This window comes from Camelus bactrianus, chromosome 17, assembly GCF_048773025.1.
Source record: "Camelus bactrianus isolate YW-2024 breed Bactrian camel chromosome 17, ASM4877302v1, whole genome shotgun sequence".
NCBI lineage: Eukaryota > Metazoa > Chordata > Mammalia > Artiodactyla > Camelidae > Camelus > Camelus bactrianus.
In genome coordinates this window covers 2,492,903-2,511,874 of record NC_133555.1, presented here as the reverse complement: position 1 = coordinate 2,511,874, position 18,972 = coordinate 2,492,903, and the positions used below count along the sequence as shown (strand labels likewise).

The 18,972-nt window shown below is 60.0% G+C and overlaps 1 protein-coding gene across 2 annotated transcripts in view; it reads right to left on the bottom strand.

The window, feature by feature from the left end:
• FBLN2 (fibulin 2) overlaps positions 1-18,972 on the bottom strand; it is a 67,695-nt gene that overhangs the window by 42,532 nt on the left and 6,191 nt on the right. For both annotated transcript variants that reach the window (XM_074344250.1, XM_074344251.1), the window contains exon 2: positions 581-1,900. In XM_074344250.1, coding sequence (XP_074200351.1) covers positions 581-1,865 — 1,285 coding nt within the window. In that variant the 5' untranslated portion in view covers positions 1,866-1,900. The remainder of the gene's footprint in view (positions 1-580; positions 1,901-18,972) is intronic.

Genomic DNA, 18,972 nt, shown 5'->3' with positions numbered 1-18,972 from the left:
GGACTTTAGTGTCTTCTCTGAGCAGGTGGGAGCCACAGCAGAATGCAGAACAGAGAAGGGACGAAGACCACGTGTGTGTTAATAGGACCCCTGGCTGGAAGGGGCAGCAGACCAGGTAGTGGGCTCTCACCAGGAGCCCCCACAAGAGGTTGCACCCCTTCTGCTGCCCCCTTGGGGACCAAGAGTGCAGCCATGCCCAGAGGCTACTGTCAGAGAGGGTGTAGGCAGGCAGCTACATCGCATCTGTGAGCTCCCACTTCCGGGACCCACAGACTCTGCTGGGCCCAACCTGAGCCTGAGCTAGACCACTCCTCCAGGACCCCCACCCCAACGAGGTTCACCCGAGAGGCCCTCAGCCACAGCCCTACCAGGCAGCCCAATACCTCCCGTGACAGGGACCCCACCCCACCCACCACGCCATCCCCAGGAGCTGAGCTGGGAGGAAGCCCTGTCTCAGAGCCTCCCGCCCCAAGCTCTGGGGGCTGGCCTGGGCCTGGCCCCGCAGACCTGGCTTCCCCTGCTCCAGACCCAGGGCATCCACCAGCTGAGCGCCCCTGGAGGAACCAGGAAAGAGTCTCACCTTCAGCATCACCTCTAGGGACAGAATGGACAGAGTTGGGGTCTGTGTCTTTTTCAGGCCGAGAACGGGGCAGAACCAGTGGCTGCTTGAGCTCTTCCTGGGTGGGTGGGACCCGGGCTGTCTCGTGGCGAGAGGTGGTCAGGGTGATGTGGGGGCTGGGCTCTGTCGGGACTGCAGGAGGAGAGTTCGGTGTGGCTTGTGACTGGGGGACACTGGCTGTGCTTGATGCTGGAACAGGCCGGGCTCCCTCCTGCCCGGCGCTGCGGGGCGTGGCCTGGGCATCCGGGATGAGGTTCTCTTCGGGCCCTGCCCTGGCCTCCGCCCGTTCTGCTTGGACAGGGAGACCAGGCCCGGCCGGACCTGCCGTGGGCAGCCCATCCAGGCCCCTGGGGCCACCTGCTGCTGGCCGCTCCTGGACAGTCAATTCCTCCCTCTCCTCCTGCCTGTCCTCTGTCACCCTCCTGGCCTTGGCCTGCACGGGGGCCGGGGGACCCAGGGCAGTGGCTGCCGTGGGCCTGGGGAGAGCGGCCGGCCAGTGGGTGGCCTGGATGGCTGAAGGTGGCTGGTTCCCGCCTCCCAGAGCGGCCAGGGCCCTGGTGCCTCCTTGGAGCTCGTCCGGCAGTGCTGCAGCAGCTTCTGCCTCCACCACCTCCTGGTCATAGCTGTAGGGGTCCTCGTAGTGACGTTCAGGATCACTGTCCTCAGCATCCGAGAAGTTTCTGGCGGCGGCCGGTACAGCCTCGGCGTCTCCGTCGCAACCGGGAAGCTGGTAGCAGATGAGCTCACCGCCGGCGTCGGGGCAGTGGCAGGCCTGACAGGGCGACAGGTGGACGGTGTGGCCGGCGGCGTACTTGCGGCCATTGTGGATGCAGCCCACCTGGCCACACTGCGGGCAGCTGTCAGCCACCACCACGGCCTCAATGCAGTTGGGCGGCAGCTCTGGGCACAGCATGAACTGGCAGCTGATCTTGCCGCCGCCGGGCGGGCAGGAGCACTCGGTGCTGCCGAAGTCCACGAAGTAGGACTGGCCGGCGGGCACGCGGCCGCGCACGAAGCCGCCCTGCAGGCAGTCGTAGTACTGGTAGCCCTCGCAGGCACAGCCCCGCTGCACGCACGTGGCGCAGCAGGCGCCTGGCTCCAGCGCCTCCTCGATGCAGTTCTCTAGCGGCGGGCACTCGACGCCCGTGCAGTCCTGCCCCGGGGCCGCCGCGCCCGGGCTCAGGGCCAGGGCCAGCGCCAGCACCAGGGCCAGCCAGGCTCCTGCAGGCCCCCTGAGCAGCGCCATGCCCGCCAGATGAACAGTCCCTCTTGTGCAAGGCCCTGGGGGAATCAGAGAGGACAGCAGTCAGTGCCCCACGGGGGCTGCACATGGCCACGTGTGCATGCCCGGCACACACGCCAGCACGTGCACACGGGGGCACAGCCTCAGCCACCATCACCCATGCATGTGCACACGCGCCCACTCATGTCTGCTGGGTGCACCGACAGCACCATCATCACCCTGCTGTGGACACGCCATCGCAAGCACAGCCCCACTAAGTCAGCTGACCCCCACCCTCACCCACCTTCTGATATGTGCCCCTCAGGGGGACCCTCTGCCCAGTCTCTCACACCCACAGGCACTCACCCGACACATGTCCAGCACCTCTGGTGCACCTGGGATCTCTCACCTTCAACAATGGGCACCACAGTGGCCCGGCCACAGTCCTCCACGCACACTGACCTGCACCGTCTCACCCACAGCCTCACCCACGTGCCAGGACACACACAGTCCGACACACATGCACACACCGACACCCAAACAACTATCTCCCCTGAAAACCCTGCCTGCTCCCTAGTCATCCGCCCAGAGGCCCATGGCTGCCGGCCAAAGGACACGGTCAGGTGGACGCTGGGCTGGAACGAGGCCCTCCCAGGCCTTGGCACACCAGCCAGGCCCCCCGCTGCAGCCCTCAGACCCCAGGGCTCAGGAACACCCTACAGCGGACCCCTTTGGGCTGCAAGTTTAGCCACAGGGGTGGCTGGTGCCAACCTTCTCAGCAAACCATTCCCAGAACTATCCTGGACACTGAAGTCCCGCGTGCACACACACCCCAAGTCCTGTCTACTCTCCCCGCGCGAACAGCTCCCGGTGCTCTCTGCCCGCTCCCCTCCCGGCAGCGGCCCTGCCGGGCTCCAGCCACACCTCCCACCCGCCAGGGAACAAGCCCGCCCCTCCCTCCCACCCCAATCCTCTCCAGCCTTTCCCTGCAAAGCCAGTGTAATCCAACAGCAGGCTTCCCAGCCTCTCGGCCAGCAAGGAACATTCTAGACTCCCAGGGGGAGACACCCTGAAAGGCCCTCCCTCCAGGGGCCCTCACGTGACACTCCTCGTCCTCTACAAGCCCTCAAATATCCCCTTCTGACCGCTCCTCTCTCCTCCCCACCCCCATCCTCACAGAAGTCACTGGTCCGCAGCCGGGACCCGGCCGGACTGGGGGCCGGGCGGCACCCCCCGGTCACAGACAAGGGCTGCCTCTCCACCCACTCCGGCCCCGAAGCTGTGTGTCATCTGCAGTCACTGCTTAAGTTGTGTGATTCAGAAAGAAAAAAAAAAGACAAAGCCACACCCCTAGTATTTTAAACTTGTCATTTTCAAACCTGGAAAATACAGTGCAAACGTCTTAAACGTTTTTAACAAAGAGGAGGAAGGAAACAGCCCGCTGCCACCCACCTCCTGGCTGAGTCGGGGAGAGTGCGTCCGCAGGGCAAGGGCCTGGTCCAGCAGAGCAGTGACAGCCCAACTTAGCGCCCACACCGCCGGAAAGGAGGTCTGTCCCTGCAGCCGGTCACCCGGGACCGACTGAACAGGCCCTCCTGCCAGCGCCTCCGGGACTGGGCTGGATCAGCCAGTAAGGCCGCCCCATGGCCACCCCGCCAGCCTGGTGCTCTCGTGCAGGGAGGCAGGTATGGGACCCACAGCCACTCAGCAGATCACTGAATGCCAGGCAGCCAAGAGCATAATGAGACCCCAATGAATGAAAGCAAGGAAATGGAACAGGAAGTGGCCCGGGCTGTGGGAGAGCCTGTTTTATACAAGGTGCTTGAGCAAGGCTTCTCCAAGGAAGCAGCATTTGAGCTGAGACCTGAGCCAATCAACGGCCACACCATGTGAGCATCGGGGAGTGGAGCATGTCAGGGGGCAGGAACAGCCCGTGCAAAGGGCCTGCGGCAGGTGCAGCGGGAGGGAGGTGGGTCACAGCAGGGGCCACCACAGTGGAGCCGAAAGAGCAGCGGTGAGGCTGTAACAGCCACATGAGCTTGGCTTCCAGCTCTCCTGAGAGCCTGGGGCAACCTGATGGAACGCTCTACGTAAACCGGCTGGTCTGCCGCTGTGTTGAGAATAGGGAGCTGCATGCTGTGGGAGAGGATGGTGGGAGGGGAGTTGTTATGAAGGCAGAACCAGCAAGATTTGCTGATGGGCTGGATGGGGTCTGCGGAGAGGAGTCCAGGATGCATGGAGATTTCGGCCTGAGCGCCTGGCAGGGTAGGGCTGGGCTTCCCGAGGCAGGGAAGCTGTGGGAGGGGCCACAGACCCGCAGGGGAAAGGCACAGCCCAGTTCGGGCCAAGCCGAATTTGAGATGCCCAGAGGCCACCCAAGTGAGGGTGGTACAGATGCCACTGGGGATGGCAGCCCAGAGGCCGGGGAGTCTCTGGACTCCGAGGGCCGGCACGCATGTCCCCCCGGGCTGAGCGGCCATCTTAAGAGGATGGGGGCTCTGTAGAACGGGGGCCCCTGATCCTCAGGACAAAACAGATGCCCCCTACACGGAGATGGGGGTCCCAGGGCCTCCCTCGAGTCCGTTCTCCACGGTGTCATTTCAGGCAGAAGCTTCCCCCCACCCCACCTGCCTCCCCCAGTCACACCCTCACAGGGACCGGGCATCCCAGGGGCAGCACCCCTGCCCCAGGGGGCAGGCTTCTCCCACAGGAACTGTTCCCAGCCGGACCCACCGCAGCCCACTCCCAGCCCCCACTGCGGCCCAGTTCTGCCCACACCCGGGTGAACCCAGATCGTAGATCCACCCACTGCCCCCGCCCCAGGCCCAGAGGAAAGAGAAAGGACGTCAGGTCCCCGCCTGGTGTTCTCATTTGCTGTGCAACCCTGAGCAAGGCCCTTGCCCTCTCTGAGCCTCGGTTCTGCATCTGTACCCAGTGGAGAGACTCCACCACACCTTCGGTCATAGCTGGGGGCCTGTGGGCACTACCTAGCCCACAGACTATATTTTGTTTGTCACAGTGGGTTTTTAGATCTAAATTAGTTACCTGCGCTTACAAATTGTAAATGTTCACAGGAAAATTCAGGTTTCTGACTCCTCTTAGAAAACTCATGAGCCCTGGCCATCCTAAGATGTCACAAGGGTGTGTCCCCCGTTCCCCATGAGGCCTACACCGTGGCCTCTCTGCTCATTCACGTGGCTGGCAGTGCTTGAACTTGGGGTCCCCCAGGCCCCCCTCTGAACTGGGAACCCCATGCTCACTGTGGTCTCCAGCTGGGAGAAGGGAAGTCTGAGGCCTCTGTGTGTGGCTCAGAGCCCAGTGCTGTCTGAAGATGGTGTGCCCACTGGGAGGGGGCCGAGGCTGGCTGGGATGCATCCAGTGGGGAGGGGGCCAGGCCCCCTGGGGGGGCCCCTCCTCCACAGCTGCTCTGGCTAGATGAAGGCCCTGCAGGTGTGTCTGCAGGGCGGGGCGACAGCTCTCAGCTCCACGTGGGGAAAGCCGTCTCAGGTGAGAGACAGGCCCGGCAGCTGCAGGGACGGGGAGCTCCCCGTCCCTGGGGATAAGCAAGCCAGGGCTGGGAACCCTCATACAAGTGAGAGGCAGGACACGACAGCTACATCACTGCTTCTCGGGTCCGAAATGCTTCCCTCCCGGGGGCTCCTACTGCGTATTCCCACGGGCCCCGCAGGAAGTGGCCCCCTGCACGTCTGGCTTCTGCCCAGACGGGCCCCCCTCCTATCTGAAAAGAGGAATCACGAGGGGAGGGGCTGAGAAAGGGGGCCTGACCTCCCCGCAGGGGTGAGGCGGGGCAGCCAGACTGTGGTGACAAAGACCTGGCAGCCAGGCTGCCCAGCGCCTGTGGCTGGGACGGGGGCACACACTTGGAGGGAGGGGCGTCGGGGACCAGGGAGATGCAGAGCAAGATCCCACAGGCCACGTCAGTAACAACGAGACTCTGATGGTTACAGTGCCAGCTGGACTGAGTGACCCGGGACGGACGCTCGGGAGTGTGGCACACACGTGACTGGGGCCACACATGCGAGAGGGATGAGTGCCGAGCTCTGACGCCTAGGGCACCTCCCAGAGAAATGTGCAACACGTGGCCCCCGGGTATTCTTCTGGAGGCGCAGGGGACACAGCAGGTGCAGCGACTGCACTGGCTCCTGCCTGCCCCGCCCTCCTCCACCCAGCCCTGCACAGGCAGGTGGACCTCCGCCAGCCACAGCCCGGCTCCCACATCCTCCAATGGCAACCACCTACGATGGGAGATCAGAGGGTCTGGTGGGGCTGCCCCCCCTACCCCAGGGCCACAGCTCCCACCAGGTGACCCTGCGGGATCCTGCGAGCTGCCCCACCCCACAGGTTCACTCCACCCCACCTGCAGCTCTGCTCTAGGTCTCTCCACTAACCAGCCCCTCCTCCAGTAAACCCTGCGAGTGTCCTGCTGGGACCCTGACAGACACATCCCCTCAAGGACCCCACAGAACTCAAAGCCAATGACTCGGGATGCAGAGAGCAGTGAGGATGGACACCACAAACACAGCACTGAGTGGACAAGAAACAGAACAAGACCGCACACCCACCCCCGCTCCCCCAAGGTCAAATACTGTTTGCAAACAAACAGCTACCCCGGAACAGAACTGGGCAGCGCCCACAGCCAGGGAGCCAAGACAAGGGGAGGAAACCGACCAATAACATCAGAGCAGGCCCTTGCCGAGAACAAGACAGCAGCGTGTTACCGGCTGAGGAGGACAACTGACTCAACTCTGGGCTCCCGAGGTCTGGCTGAAAACACAGAGCCCGCGTCCGGTCCGGGCCCTCTGCAAGCAGGAACCCACCTCGGCCGCAGGCAGCGTTCAGGTGGGAGCACGCATACACCCGGCCAACCCACACGCTCATCCCCACTTTGCTGCGGCGGGTGGAGGGTGGGCCTGGGAGACTCAGAACTGTGACTGCTCTCACAGGGGGCCCAGAGGGACGCTGACCTCTGTAGGACGCCTGGCAGCTTCCACCTAGGTCTCAGGGCACCAAGCCACCGGGGAGAGGTGGGACTACCCTGACAGGGGGGCCCCATAAGCCCAGCTGTCCACTCCTCCCGGTCACAGCGCTGGGCGTGCGGGTGAGGCCATCCCAGACGCCCGGAGGCCAGGAGAATACCCGACGTCCCCAACCAATGCCTCTCGGAGCTGAGGAAAGGGCCGGCCACGCCTGTCTGAACTCCTGGGCAAAACCACCACTGCCCAGGTCACCCAGCGCCTCGGTCCAGAGCACTGGACCCAGCCAGCCCCCAGAAGACAGTCCAGAGGGGCGACCTCCCACAGGACAAAAAGCCCCATGCACTCAGGACACAGCAGATGCCATGCTGGGTTCACGCAGACCTGAGACGTGACAACCGCCGCAGGCGGGATCCCACCAGGACCCGGAGACAATGACGGCGGAGGCCACGCCAGGCTTGGGGTGGGGCTGGGGGATGGACCAAGGGCCAGGCGACGTGAAGGAACGGCCGTCACCCTGTGGGCTGTGACAGCTGCGGACGCCGGCGTTTCTGCACGGCTGACCCTCTAAGTACCACCAAGCCTACGATGTGTGTAACACACTTCAGCTCAAACAAAGGCCATGCGGCCAGCTGTTCCCAGAGAAGAACTCCGGCGATGGGTGTCTGAGCACCCCCTCCGGCTTCACTCTTCCCAACCTTCAGATGGGAAGGAAGACGGAGCCACCAACACCAGTGCTTGGGAGCGTGTCCAGCTGTGGGGGGCAGGTGGCTCAGGCAGGAGGAGGTGGGGGAGCTTTGATGATCAGACTAATGCTGGGGATGGGGGCCGCTCTCACAATGGGAACACGGGCAGGGTAGGACTGGATCGGGCAGGGGCACACTCAAGGAGGGTCTCTTCCCAGGCTGTCTGTGGAGGCAGGTGACTGAGGGCACTGTGGGAGACACGAACACGGTCCCACTGTCCCATGCTTCCCCCACCACCACCACAGGGTAGCTGGGGGTGGGCAGGGGGACGGGGGGCCAGCATATCAGAGTGACCATACTTCAGCTGCCCTCATGTGCCCTGGCTGTGACCTCCTGTCTCTGCCCCCCTCACTGCCACCCACTCCCAAACACAGACCGCATCCCTAAGTAAGATGACCCACCCCTGAAAAGTGAGCCACAGCATCCGTCCACAGACGGCCCCAGACGCAAACTCCTTGAGCTGGCAAGGCCACCCGGGGCCCCCCGCACGGCCCCAGGGCATTGCTTCATCACCAGCGCCACCGCCACCAAAAGTGAAGTCTGGCCTCACGTGACACTGAACCATGAGGTAAGGAAATTCCTCCTTTTTTTCCAGTTCTCTGAGCCTCCTGATTCTGACAAGAACAGGCTTGCCAGAGTGAGCAAATAAAGACACAAGGCAGCAGTTATAGAGGAATTTCACACAGCAGTGCATCACTGTTTAGTAGAAAGAGTGTCCTGTGCAATATTGGGGCGACACGTCCCCACCATTTATCTGAAGTCCCAAGTTAACTGTCATCCACATCTCTACCAGGCAGCCTCAGGTCAGAAGAACGTCTCAGGCTGCTGTGGTGTGGCTACGAAACTTTGGAAGTGTTTGCAGGGACCTCCCATCTAACCAAGAGGCAACCACAGCACAGTGCTGAGGGTCCACGCAGCTGCAGACGGCAGAGGGGAAGTGAATACTCCAGACCCTTGCAGGCAGGCCGGCTACAAGCACGCAAGTCATCAGGGCCACCTGGGCCGCTGGCCAGCACCTCCTGGGACAGCGCGGCCCCAGCTTCTCCCAGAAGCCCGCCCAGATGGCTGCCCGCTGTCCCCAAGTCCAGCCAGAGGGTGGTCACAAACCAGCCACCGAGCCATCTATCCATGGACCATGTCTGGGGACCCACATTCTATGGTGTTCTTGAAACTAGCTGCTGATATTATAACATGGCAATGTTATTAATTTATCATGAATTTAACATTAAAATCAGAACATTTTACACCAAAGCTCGATTCCCATCCCTTCTAGGAAAATCAGAAGGTGGGTCCATGGCGGGGCTGAACTCAGTAGTCCACGGAGGGACCAGGCGCACTCTCCATCACCATCACTGGGCTCCCTTGCTCCTCTCTATCCTCCTGAGCCCTCCTGGACCTCCCCAGTCCACACACGAATGGGAGAGGCCCAGGGGAGGCAGGAGTCCCTGCTCCCCCGACCGCGGGCCAGGGCCACCGCCTGAACAGCCCAGTGCTCTGAGTTAGGAGCTGTCTCTCCTCCAAGTGGCAGACACTGGGAATTTGTCCCCTCCAAGGAGCCCGCTCCCACCCAGGTGGCCTGGCAGAACAATTGTATCAGAATCCACGCATCCCCACGGCCATGCAAGACATCCAACCACGGGAGGGAATGCAGAGTTGCACGCTGTCTTCAGCTGGGACCTCCCGGAAGCAGGCCCTGAGCTGGGGTGCTGTGCACGTGGTTTCCTGGGAGAACTCTTGAGAGAAGGGAGCGGGAAACGGGACGGCAAAGATGTGGTCTCAGCTGGCGTCTGACAGCAGCCTGAACCCACTGGGAGCCCTGCAGCGAGACTGGCAGCCCAGGGCTCATCCCAGTCAGGGACGCCGGTGCGTCATCGGCCGCGGATGGGATGAAGCGGGGAGCTTCACCTCCCGGGCCGATGAGGGGAGGCAAAAGCTGTCGGCGAAGGGCAAGCATCTGGAGAAGGGTGCAGGGAGAGCCAGCAGCAGCTGGGGAACAGGGCACCAGGGGAGGAAGCAGGGGGCACCAGCAGTGCCCATGGGCTCTGGCACACACTCACACACGGACACTCACACACAGACACACAGCCGTGCAAGAGCAGGTCAGACAGTCTGGTCCGAGAAACTGCCCCCAGACCTACCTTTAGCTTCCAATTCCAGCTGGGAGGACCCCAGGCCCAGCGAGGCAAGGAAGCAATGTACAACAGCTGTGTTTGCGCCCCTATGTTCACCGTGGCACGATTCGCAGCAGCCAAGAGGCAGGAGTAACCCAGGCGTCCATCAACAGGTGAACGGATGAACCAAGCGTGGTCTACACACACGACGGAACAGCATTCAGCCTTAACAAGGAAGTTCTCGGGGGAGGGTCTGGCTTGGGGGTAGGTAGAGCGTGTGCTCATTAGCAGGCACGAGGTCCTGGGTTCAATCCCCAGGACCTCCATTAAATAAAAAATAAATAAACCTAATACCTCAGGAAAAAAAAATTCTTTAAAGGAAGTTCTGATACATGTGACAACATGAATGAACCTTGAGGACACTGTGCTCAGTGAAATAAGCCAGACACAAAAGGACAAGTACTGGGCGACCCCACCTACCTGAGGTCCCTAGAGGAGTCAGATTCACAGGGACAGAAAGCAGGGTCGTGGGTGGGTACGAGGGGCTGGCGGAGAAGAGCGGGCTTAGTGGTTGATGAGGACAGGGTTTCAATTTGGGAAGAAGGAAAGGTTCTGGAGATGGAGGGTGGCGATGGCTGCACAATAACGTGAATGTACTTAATGCCACTGACCTTCACACTCAAAAATGGCTAAGACGGTCCGTTTCACATGTATTTTACTGCAGTGAAAAATAACAAAACATGTGCATTATGGAGCCAAAAGTGAATAATCAAAGAAGACCCACCAGGAAACAAGGGCTGCCCCCGAGACCTCCCCTTAGTAGTAAGCTTCCTGGCAGCCAAGGCCAAAAGGGAAATTAGAGGATGACCTGGTGCTCCTCCTGTGATAAGAGGAAGTCATCTAATTCACTGGGAAAAATAAACTCGTTCTTGGCACAAAACGTCAGAGGGATTTTAGCTGTTGATCAGCTAAATGATATTAACTATCATTTCCTCAGAGCCGACACAACACCCAGCACTGGGCTGGGGGCCGAGGGGATGTTTATTTTATTTAACATTATTTATGCTCTACAGATAAGAACTCAGGCCCAGACAGGATGAAAGAACTGCCCATGGCCACAGCAGCAGTAAAAGGCGGTGCAGGGGTTTGCAGCCGGGTCGGCCCGGCCAGGGGGGCCCAGCTGGAGCCCTTCAGTTTGCAGATTCTCACTGCACACCTGCGCCTGCCAGCCCCCATGTCAGGCACCGGGATGAAGCCGTGAGCAGGACGCAGAGGCCCCACCCTCATGTGGCCAACACCCTAACAAAGGGAACAGACAAATAGCAAACAAGTACGAAGGTGAGGGCCCCACCAGTGGCCAAGGGGGTTGTGAAGGACAGGGCCTGGTGTCCCCCCTGCCAAGAGTGGTCAGAGCAGGCCTCACTTAGGAGGTGACACTCAGCTCGGACTTGCCTGGCACAAATGTGGTGGCTATGCAAAGAGCTGGGTAATGTCAGCAGGCAGCACTAACAGCACATGCAATGGCCCTGAGGCAGGAACCAGCTTGATTCACTATGGCTGGCATGCAGGGGACACGGAAGGAAGCGGGAGGAGGTGCAAAGAGCAGCCAGAGGAGAAAAGGGGTGGGGGGCAGGGGGACATGAGAGTCAAGGAAGGAGGGAAGTTAAGAAGAGGAGACCAGACCCCCAGGAACGTGGCAAAGGGTCAGTACACTTGGTGAACACTGTCCCAACTGGGTGGTGGGGCCACCCTGGGTCAGGGAGGCAGAGGGAGTATCCAGTCCCAGGAAGCCCAAAGCCGGGTAAAACCTTAACAGCATCTCGGAGGGAATGCAGATGCTGGAGGCAGAGCTAGGAAGCCACGCCCAGTGGGCACCCTGAGGGTCTGGTGGCCGGTGCCTGGTGTGTCAGGCGGGAGAGGAGGGAAGGACCAAGGGAGTTGGGGGGGGGTGTCCTTTGGGTTCAGAGGTGTGGTTACATGAGCCGTTAGTCAATTGTGTTCTGACTTTCACCTACTTTTTCTATGCATGTTTTCTCACAATAAGAGACTTTTAAAAGAAAAGGGCGGATGAGAGTGGTCCAGAGAAAGGAAACAAGGCCAGAGTGCGCGCTGGCAGGAGCAACGGAAAGGAGGGGTGGAATACGAGAAACAGCCACAAATTACCAAAAGAAAAGCAATCAAGCTTGGATTCCACCTTTAAAGTCCCATTTTCCTTCATTTCCTTGTGGGCAAAAATCTCATTATTGATGCCATTGTTTGTAAAAGCCCAAGACAGGAGAGCAGGCAAGGCTGTGGACACAGGGGTGGCCTGAGACCCCCCAAAGAGGAGGGGACACAGGGTGGGACCCGTGGAGGGTGCTGGGGGCCCCACGTCCTCACAGGCTCGTGGCCCCCAGGGACCTCCAGCGGGTGAGCTCATGAAAACACTGGGAAAATCCTCCTTCCAGCACAACAGCCAGGATTTTTCCCCCCTCCCTGCCCTCTCTTTGCTAATTAAGAAGAAAAAAAAAAAAAAAAGTCAAATGAATAAAAAGCTCCTTAAGCTACGGGTGAGCACTGGCCCTGCCTACATAACCCCTAATCTCATTAGAGACATAAGCAGGTGAAAAATTACAAAGATGAATGTCTGTGACTTACAATCAACCTCTGAGAAAAGAAAATGTTGCTTTTGGCACCAGGAGGGAACTGAGATTTTCCTTCCCCACAAGGCACAGCTCTGGAGAGAGGAAACACGCGTCCGGCGGAGCGATGAGAAACGGCGCCCCCACGGCCAAGGCTGAGCTCACTGCTCTTCCCATCAGGTGTCCCTGAGCCCTCCACTGGCTACAGACAGACAGGTGTCCGGCCTGCCCGCGGTCCTGCCCACCGAGGACCTGGACCTGAGGTGGCTTCTGGTCACTCGTCATATATTCACTCTCCTTCCACGAACAGCCCTTTGAATTTCATTCTGGGGTCCACACCACTCCACTGTCACCCCAGTCAGTGCTTCTCACTCCTCCTGCAACAATGCCTAACTCAGTGATGGACGCCAATTCAGGTGATTCATCGGGCAAAGGCCTCCCTCTTTCCTGCTGTAGTAGGCATGAGATGGTTTAACTCCCGACAGTCCCTGTAGCCATCCTGTTGTCAAGTGGAAACTGTCTGAGGCTGGAGCCAACTCAAAAAACAAAAAAGGAAACATCAAGAGACAGAAAAAAAGAGAAACAGAGTCACAATGATAGTTGCTAAGCACCTGGATCTAGCCATGCCTGAAGCTCCCTGAAAAGCTGAAGCCATTTTGCTTAAACTAACTTGGACCAGGTGTTCTGTCACTTGCAACCAAGAGTCTCAACCAGATACATGGGATAGGGGTCTTACAGGCCCTGTGGAACTCATTCATGGACTCTGGGTTGAAGGCCCCTGGCCCCAGGACAAAGTGAAGACTCCAAGGGTGGCACTCAAAGTCCTCCACCATCTAGCTCCCACCTGTCTTTTCTAACCCATCTCCCCCTGCTGCCCTCCACACACCCAATTCCTGCTAAACTGGAAGACTCTGGTTCCCAGGTCCTCATCTTGACTCGAATCCTTATCCCAAACCAGGGTGCCCTCCTTCCTGAATCTCTCCACACCCAAATCATGCCCCCTCCATTAAGGCCAAGCCCCAGGGGTGGGTGGGTGGGTGGACGGATGGGTGACTCGATGCGATGGATGGATGGATGAAAGGATGGACGGGTGGATGATGGGTCGATGAGTAGATGGATGGCTGGGTGGTGGATGAGCAGATGCACAGATGGACGCATGGATGAGTGGACGGATGGGTCGGCGGGTACCGGATGGAATACGGATGGATGAGAAGGTGGACTAGCAGATGGGTACGTGAACTGGTTTGTGGATGGACAGTTGGAAAGAGATGGATGGGTGACAGACGATGGTCAGATCATGGATAAGTAAGTGAGTGAGTGACGGCAGGCGGCGGACAGCGGATGGACGAGTAACTAGCGTGTGGATAAATGTCTGACGGTCGGGCAGGTGGGTGGGTGGAAAGATGGGCGCGGAGACAGAGGAGGTGAGGATGGGAAGACGGGTTGATGGTGGGAGCACCCGCTTGAGGACAGACAGCTGAAGGGCGGCTGGACGACTGGGCAGGTAAGGGTCAGTGGACAAGTGGAGGCGGGGGTGATGAGCGGGGGGAACGTTCTCCTGACGCTCGGCCACTGCTCTCCCTACCCGTCCTGAAAACCCGGAACAAGGCCAACAGCTCTCCTGTAAACAGAGATGAACAGCCTAAAAGCGCGACCCCGGGTCAGACAGGCCTGTGTCCGCAGCCCGGCCGAGCTGCCTCCTGCCGTCCGACCCTGGCGCGGGGCTCTGGCTCTCGGCGCCTCCCTTTCCCTGTGTGTTCAACCAGGGTGCTGCGGACGAAATTAAAAAGTGCCCACAGAGGCCAGCCCAAGACACGGTACAGCCAGAGCTGACAACAGTCCCACCCTATTAAAAAACTGTCCCACGGCCTAGAAGAAAGCTGCATCCTCTCCCGTTTCATGAGACTAGGGAAGTCCTGATACCAAAAGCAGGCGCAGCTATAGCGAGAAGGGGGCCAGACAGGCGGTTCTACCTAGGAGTCCAGCTGCCAGGCCCTGAACAAAACATCAGACAACTGAACCCAGCAGCCCATTACAGGGGTAACAATATTTTGTGCCCAGACTCCCTCAGGAATGCAAGGCTAGTGCAATACTGAAAAATCAATGCCATTCATTAGAAGAAAAAACCCTACGTGATCGTCTCGGGAGACCCTAGGAAAAAGTCGTCAAGAAACTTCAGCATTTTGCAATTACGAGCTCTGCGTAAAGGAGGCTTCTCCTGGCAAAGGGGGTCATGGACCAGGCCCCCAGGGGAGGGCTCCCCGCAGCAGGCCCCTCCGCAGGGTACACTGCCCTTTGGGGGGTTTAATTCCTCCCCTGAGAGGAACACAAAGATGGGAGATAAACCCCATTTGGGGTCCACCCCTTGTCCAGAGCCTCCTAAACTGTGGCTCCGCCCCTTCTCACCCCTGCTCCACCCCTGCACCTGGGTCCAGGGTGGGGTCCACCCACACTGAGAGACGGCTCCGGGGAGGTGAGGGGAGCCCCCGGAGCCAGGCCAGGGGCCCCCTTCTCACCCTACCTCTGGGCTCAAGCACACAGTCTCCTGCTTTCTCTTCCCTGTTTGATACAGGATGTGTTTTCAAGGGATGCTGAGAGACGGAGGGTCCCTCCATGAGAGATGCGAGTGCCCGCGAGGACGTGTGAGCATGAGTGAGCGGGGGCGGGGGCTGTGAGTGCATCCCCGTGCTTGTGAAGTCTGTGTGTGGGGTGTGCGCATGAGGCCTGTCTAAGCACGCGTGAGCACGTGTGTGGCTGCGTGTGCCCGAGTGAGCCTGTGTGTGCACGAACATGCGTGCTGGGCCGCCCTTCCCTGGTGGGTACCAGCACGGGGCAGGGAGTCCTTGCTCCCCGAAGCCCCTGACCGTCCCCTCTACCCAGACCATGCTGCCTCCTGGAACCCTAAGGACTTGCTTCCTGCTCCCGCCGCACCCCTGCTCCACCTCGTTCACAGCTCCAATGGCACCACGTGTCCCACCCGGCCTCAGTGTAGCCGGCCCCGCACTTGGTGGGTGGACTGATTGATCAATCTGCACAGCCCCAGCTCAGGGCAGACACAGGACGTGGGGCAGGGTGGTTGGACTGGAGGTCAGGCTCCCGTCTGCTCATGGACCCAACCACAGTGGCCTCCCAGCTACACTGAGAGGACTCAGGAGGTGTAGTGACCCCAGCACCAGGCAAATAACGGGCATTCAATACACAGCCTACAGACAAAAAATGACCTACCCCAGCTCCTCTAAATCCTTCACAGCTACTCAAGTCACAGCCCATTCCCTTGTTCCCTCTGCCATGCACACCCTTCTGCCCTTTAGCAAACTCCTATTCATCCCTAAAGACCCAGCTCAGTATCCCCTCTTCCAGGAAACCTTTCCCCAGAGTTTATGGCTGCCTTTTTTGACCTCCCTGCACTCTGTACGTGGAGTCCCTAAGTCTTCAGAGTTCACAGAAGAGAAGGATGTAAAAACAAGAGGCCGAGAGCAAAGCCTTGAGGAGTAACAGACGTGCCCACATCCTGACCACCTGGGGTAGGAGTGACTGGATGGGAGGTCAGGACCCCACGGCCCCACGCCCAGTCTCTACTTCCCCATCTGCACCAGAATGCCCCCGGACGGTGAAGAGCTGCTTACTTCCCCTAGAACATCCTCACGTTTCCTTGGGGTGGGTCCACCGTGCGAGAGGGGGCCTGGGGAAGAAACACGCAGTCCACCTGTGGGGAGCGCAGTGGCCACAGTGTGGGGCTCTCTGCCCCCTCCACCTGGGGAAGAACCCCAATTTTCCCACTCCTGGGCTACGTGGAACCCAAGAGGGCCAATTAGAGGCCTCTTCCCCCAGTGAGAGTGACTGGTCAGGGATGGTCACACAACCCAGTCACGTAGGCCCATGCTGACGCCCCTGGGCTGAAGGGAGGGAGCTGGAGCTGTGGGCCACCCGAGTGCACATGGCAGATCCTGGCTGAGAAAACCATGGAGAAGGGAGACACAGCCCTCATAGCATCATCAGAGGCCCTGGATACAGCCGAGCCTGAAGCCAGCCCCTGCACATTTCAGTTCCACAACATTTTTGCTGCAACCAAAACAATCCTGACAGTCATGATGAGGGAGCAAGAGTGGCAACTGTGCTGTATCTGCTGCTGACTTGACACCCAGGAGATCTGGGTCTCGGGGTCACTAGACTGTGTCCCGCAGGGGACACCTCCTTGGGCAGCAGCTGGCTTCACTCAGTGCCCATCCACAGGGACTAAGGCTGGAGCCATGTCACTGTCAGGACTAGGGGACCCCACCCTGGGCCACAGCCGACTGATCGGCCCAGGGAGGCAGTCTCAGTGGCATCAGGGCCCCCAGCCCTTCACTGACAATGCAGGGACCCCCTCCGACACCGACAAGACCCCATGAGGGAGCCTCTCCCCACAGTGACGGGCAGGCCCCTCCTGACGTGGGAGCAAGGGGAAGCAGCGTGAAGGGCGAGCCGGGTCGGGGTGGGCCCCATCATCCCCGCGGGATCCCGAGGTCTCGGGTGGAGGAAGGTCACTCCCCCCAGCCGTGCACGGGAAGCCCCAGCCATTCTGCAGGGCAGGCACATCCTGCCTTGGGGTCAGGCGGCTGATGTCACCACATCCTTTCCATCCCCAGCCGTCCCTTAAACGAGTCTCTCTCATGCATGGGAGCATAATGTTGGGCACTCGATTTGAGAAAACACATTTGGAGGAGGGTGGTAAGAGGACGTAGCTAATGAGGGCCTCACCAGCCATGACTGCGGTGTCAGGGGTGACACCCACCAGAAGCAACACTAACGACTCTGCTCACCTGGCGGCCGCACTTTACAGTTTACAAGGCACTTTACAGCTTACTTTCCCATTCTGGCCAGGCCTACACCCCCACCGCCCCTCACCAGGCTCCATGGCCCCGCCCTCAGCCCTGGCCTGAGTCCCGGCCTGTGCCTCAACAGCACGGACCCCAGCCCCAGGCCGCCCCAGGCCAGGCTGCCTCCAGGCCGCAGGGCCCTGCCCAGGCAGCAGGGCTGTGCACACCACTGGGGGTGCAGGGGACACCCCAGCTCCCATGTGAGAACAGAGACCAGCTACCACCAGAAAACCAGGGACCTGGTCTTGAAGAAGACTCTGCCCAGCAGAAAACATGTCAAGGGGGGCCCAGAGAGTGGGAAGGGGTCCCCAGGAGGTTCCAAGTGAGCAATGGCCAGTGGGGCTGGAGATGACCTTTCTTTCAGGGTGAGGCCAGATCTCAGGGACAAAGAGGAAGCGCCAGAGGCCCGGTGGCGAGAAGCACCTGTCTCTCCCGGCGCGGAGCACTGGGGTGCTGCAGACATCTCCCCGACACCCGCCCAAGGCGGGAAGGGCAGGGCGGGGCTTCAGTCCTGCTCTGGGGCCGTCCTCTTAAGCGTCGGGGGTCCTGCTGACTCAGGGCACGTGGTCCTGACTTCCATCTACACTTGTGATAAATGGTCTCCTTTCAGAGTAAGTATACGTATTAAAAATCTGTTACATGTGAAGTAAAGGCACAGGAGGCCGGGGAACCCAGCAGACAAGACGGCACGGCAGGATGCTAACGGCCACTTCATCAGGACAGGAAGCAAACGTGTGCTGGCTTTGTCCCCAAGACAGGGCACCAGACCCGCACACGGTGCCCACAGCCAGACCGCGTACGAATCGGTCTGCTCCAAGGAGACGCAGGGGATCTGAAGAGGAACCCAGCCGCCGGGCTGGCACCAGCCCCCTGGAAGGGCTCATCTCTCAGCCCCGAGGGCTCGGAAAGCTGACGTGAAAACCTGAGCAAAGCGTGGTGGTCTTGAGGACAAACGTGTGTGTGTGTGTGTTCACACGCGCCTGCGTGTGTCGGGGGCCAGGGAAGGCACCGTGTGGTTGTGCACATGTCAGGGCCACCGTTTTCACCGTGAGGAGACTCTAAGAAGGACAGAATTGTCCGGAGCACCAAAAGCTCACTCAGTGACCACAGACACGGCTGGAGGAGAGACTCAGGCTGAGGCAGAAGGAACTCGGGGCGGTTTATCAGGAAGCGGTGGGCCCAGGGCCGGGTCCAGACCCGACCCAGACGATGGCATCTCAGCGATCAGAGGAGAGGGGGTTGCGACACTCAGTAGAACCCAGCTCACTTGTGTCCACTAAGCATGGCACACTGGCCAAAAGCCACTCTCAGGGCTTTCCACACACCCTCAGCCCTCACACCGACCCCCTAGGGCAGATGCCACCAACAGGCCCATTTTACAGATGGAGAAGCTGAGGCCGCCCTCACTATCCAGGGTCACGTGACTCAGGCCCCGGCAGGTGCATGGGCACCCTCCCAGCTTCCCTGGCCTGCCCTGGTCCTCTCCCCACCATCACCCAGCACCTCAGAACCCTCCTCCCACGCTTCAGGCCCTTCCAGGGCACCAAACCACAGCAGAGTCAGGAGAACTGTCCCCAATCCACAGATGGGGAAACCAAGGCCCTAGGAGAGGAGATGGCCTAGGCCAGCAAGGTCTGCTTAAAGGCAAAGGCCTTCTGGGCACATGAGTGATCTGGCTCCCACACTCTTGGCCAGACCGGGGCTCTAAACGCCCCCCAACCCCCAGCTCCGGGCAGACGGGCAGGCAGGTCCACTTCCTCACCGACACTGACCCGGGTGGGGTCGCTCTGACCACCCACA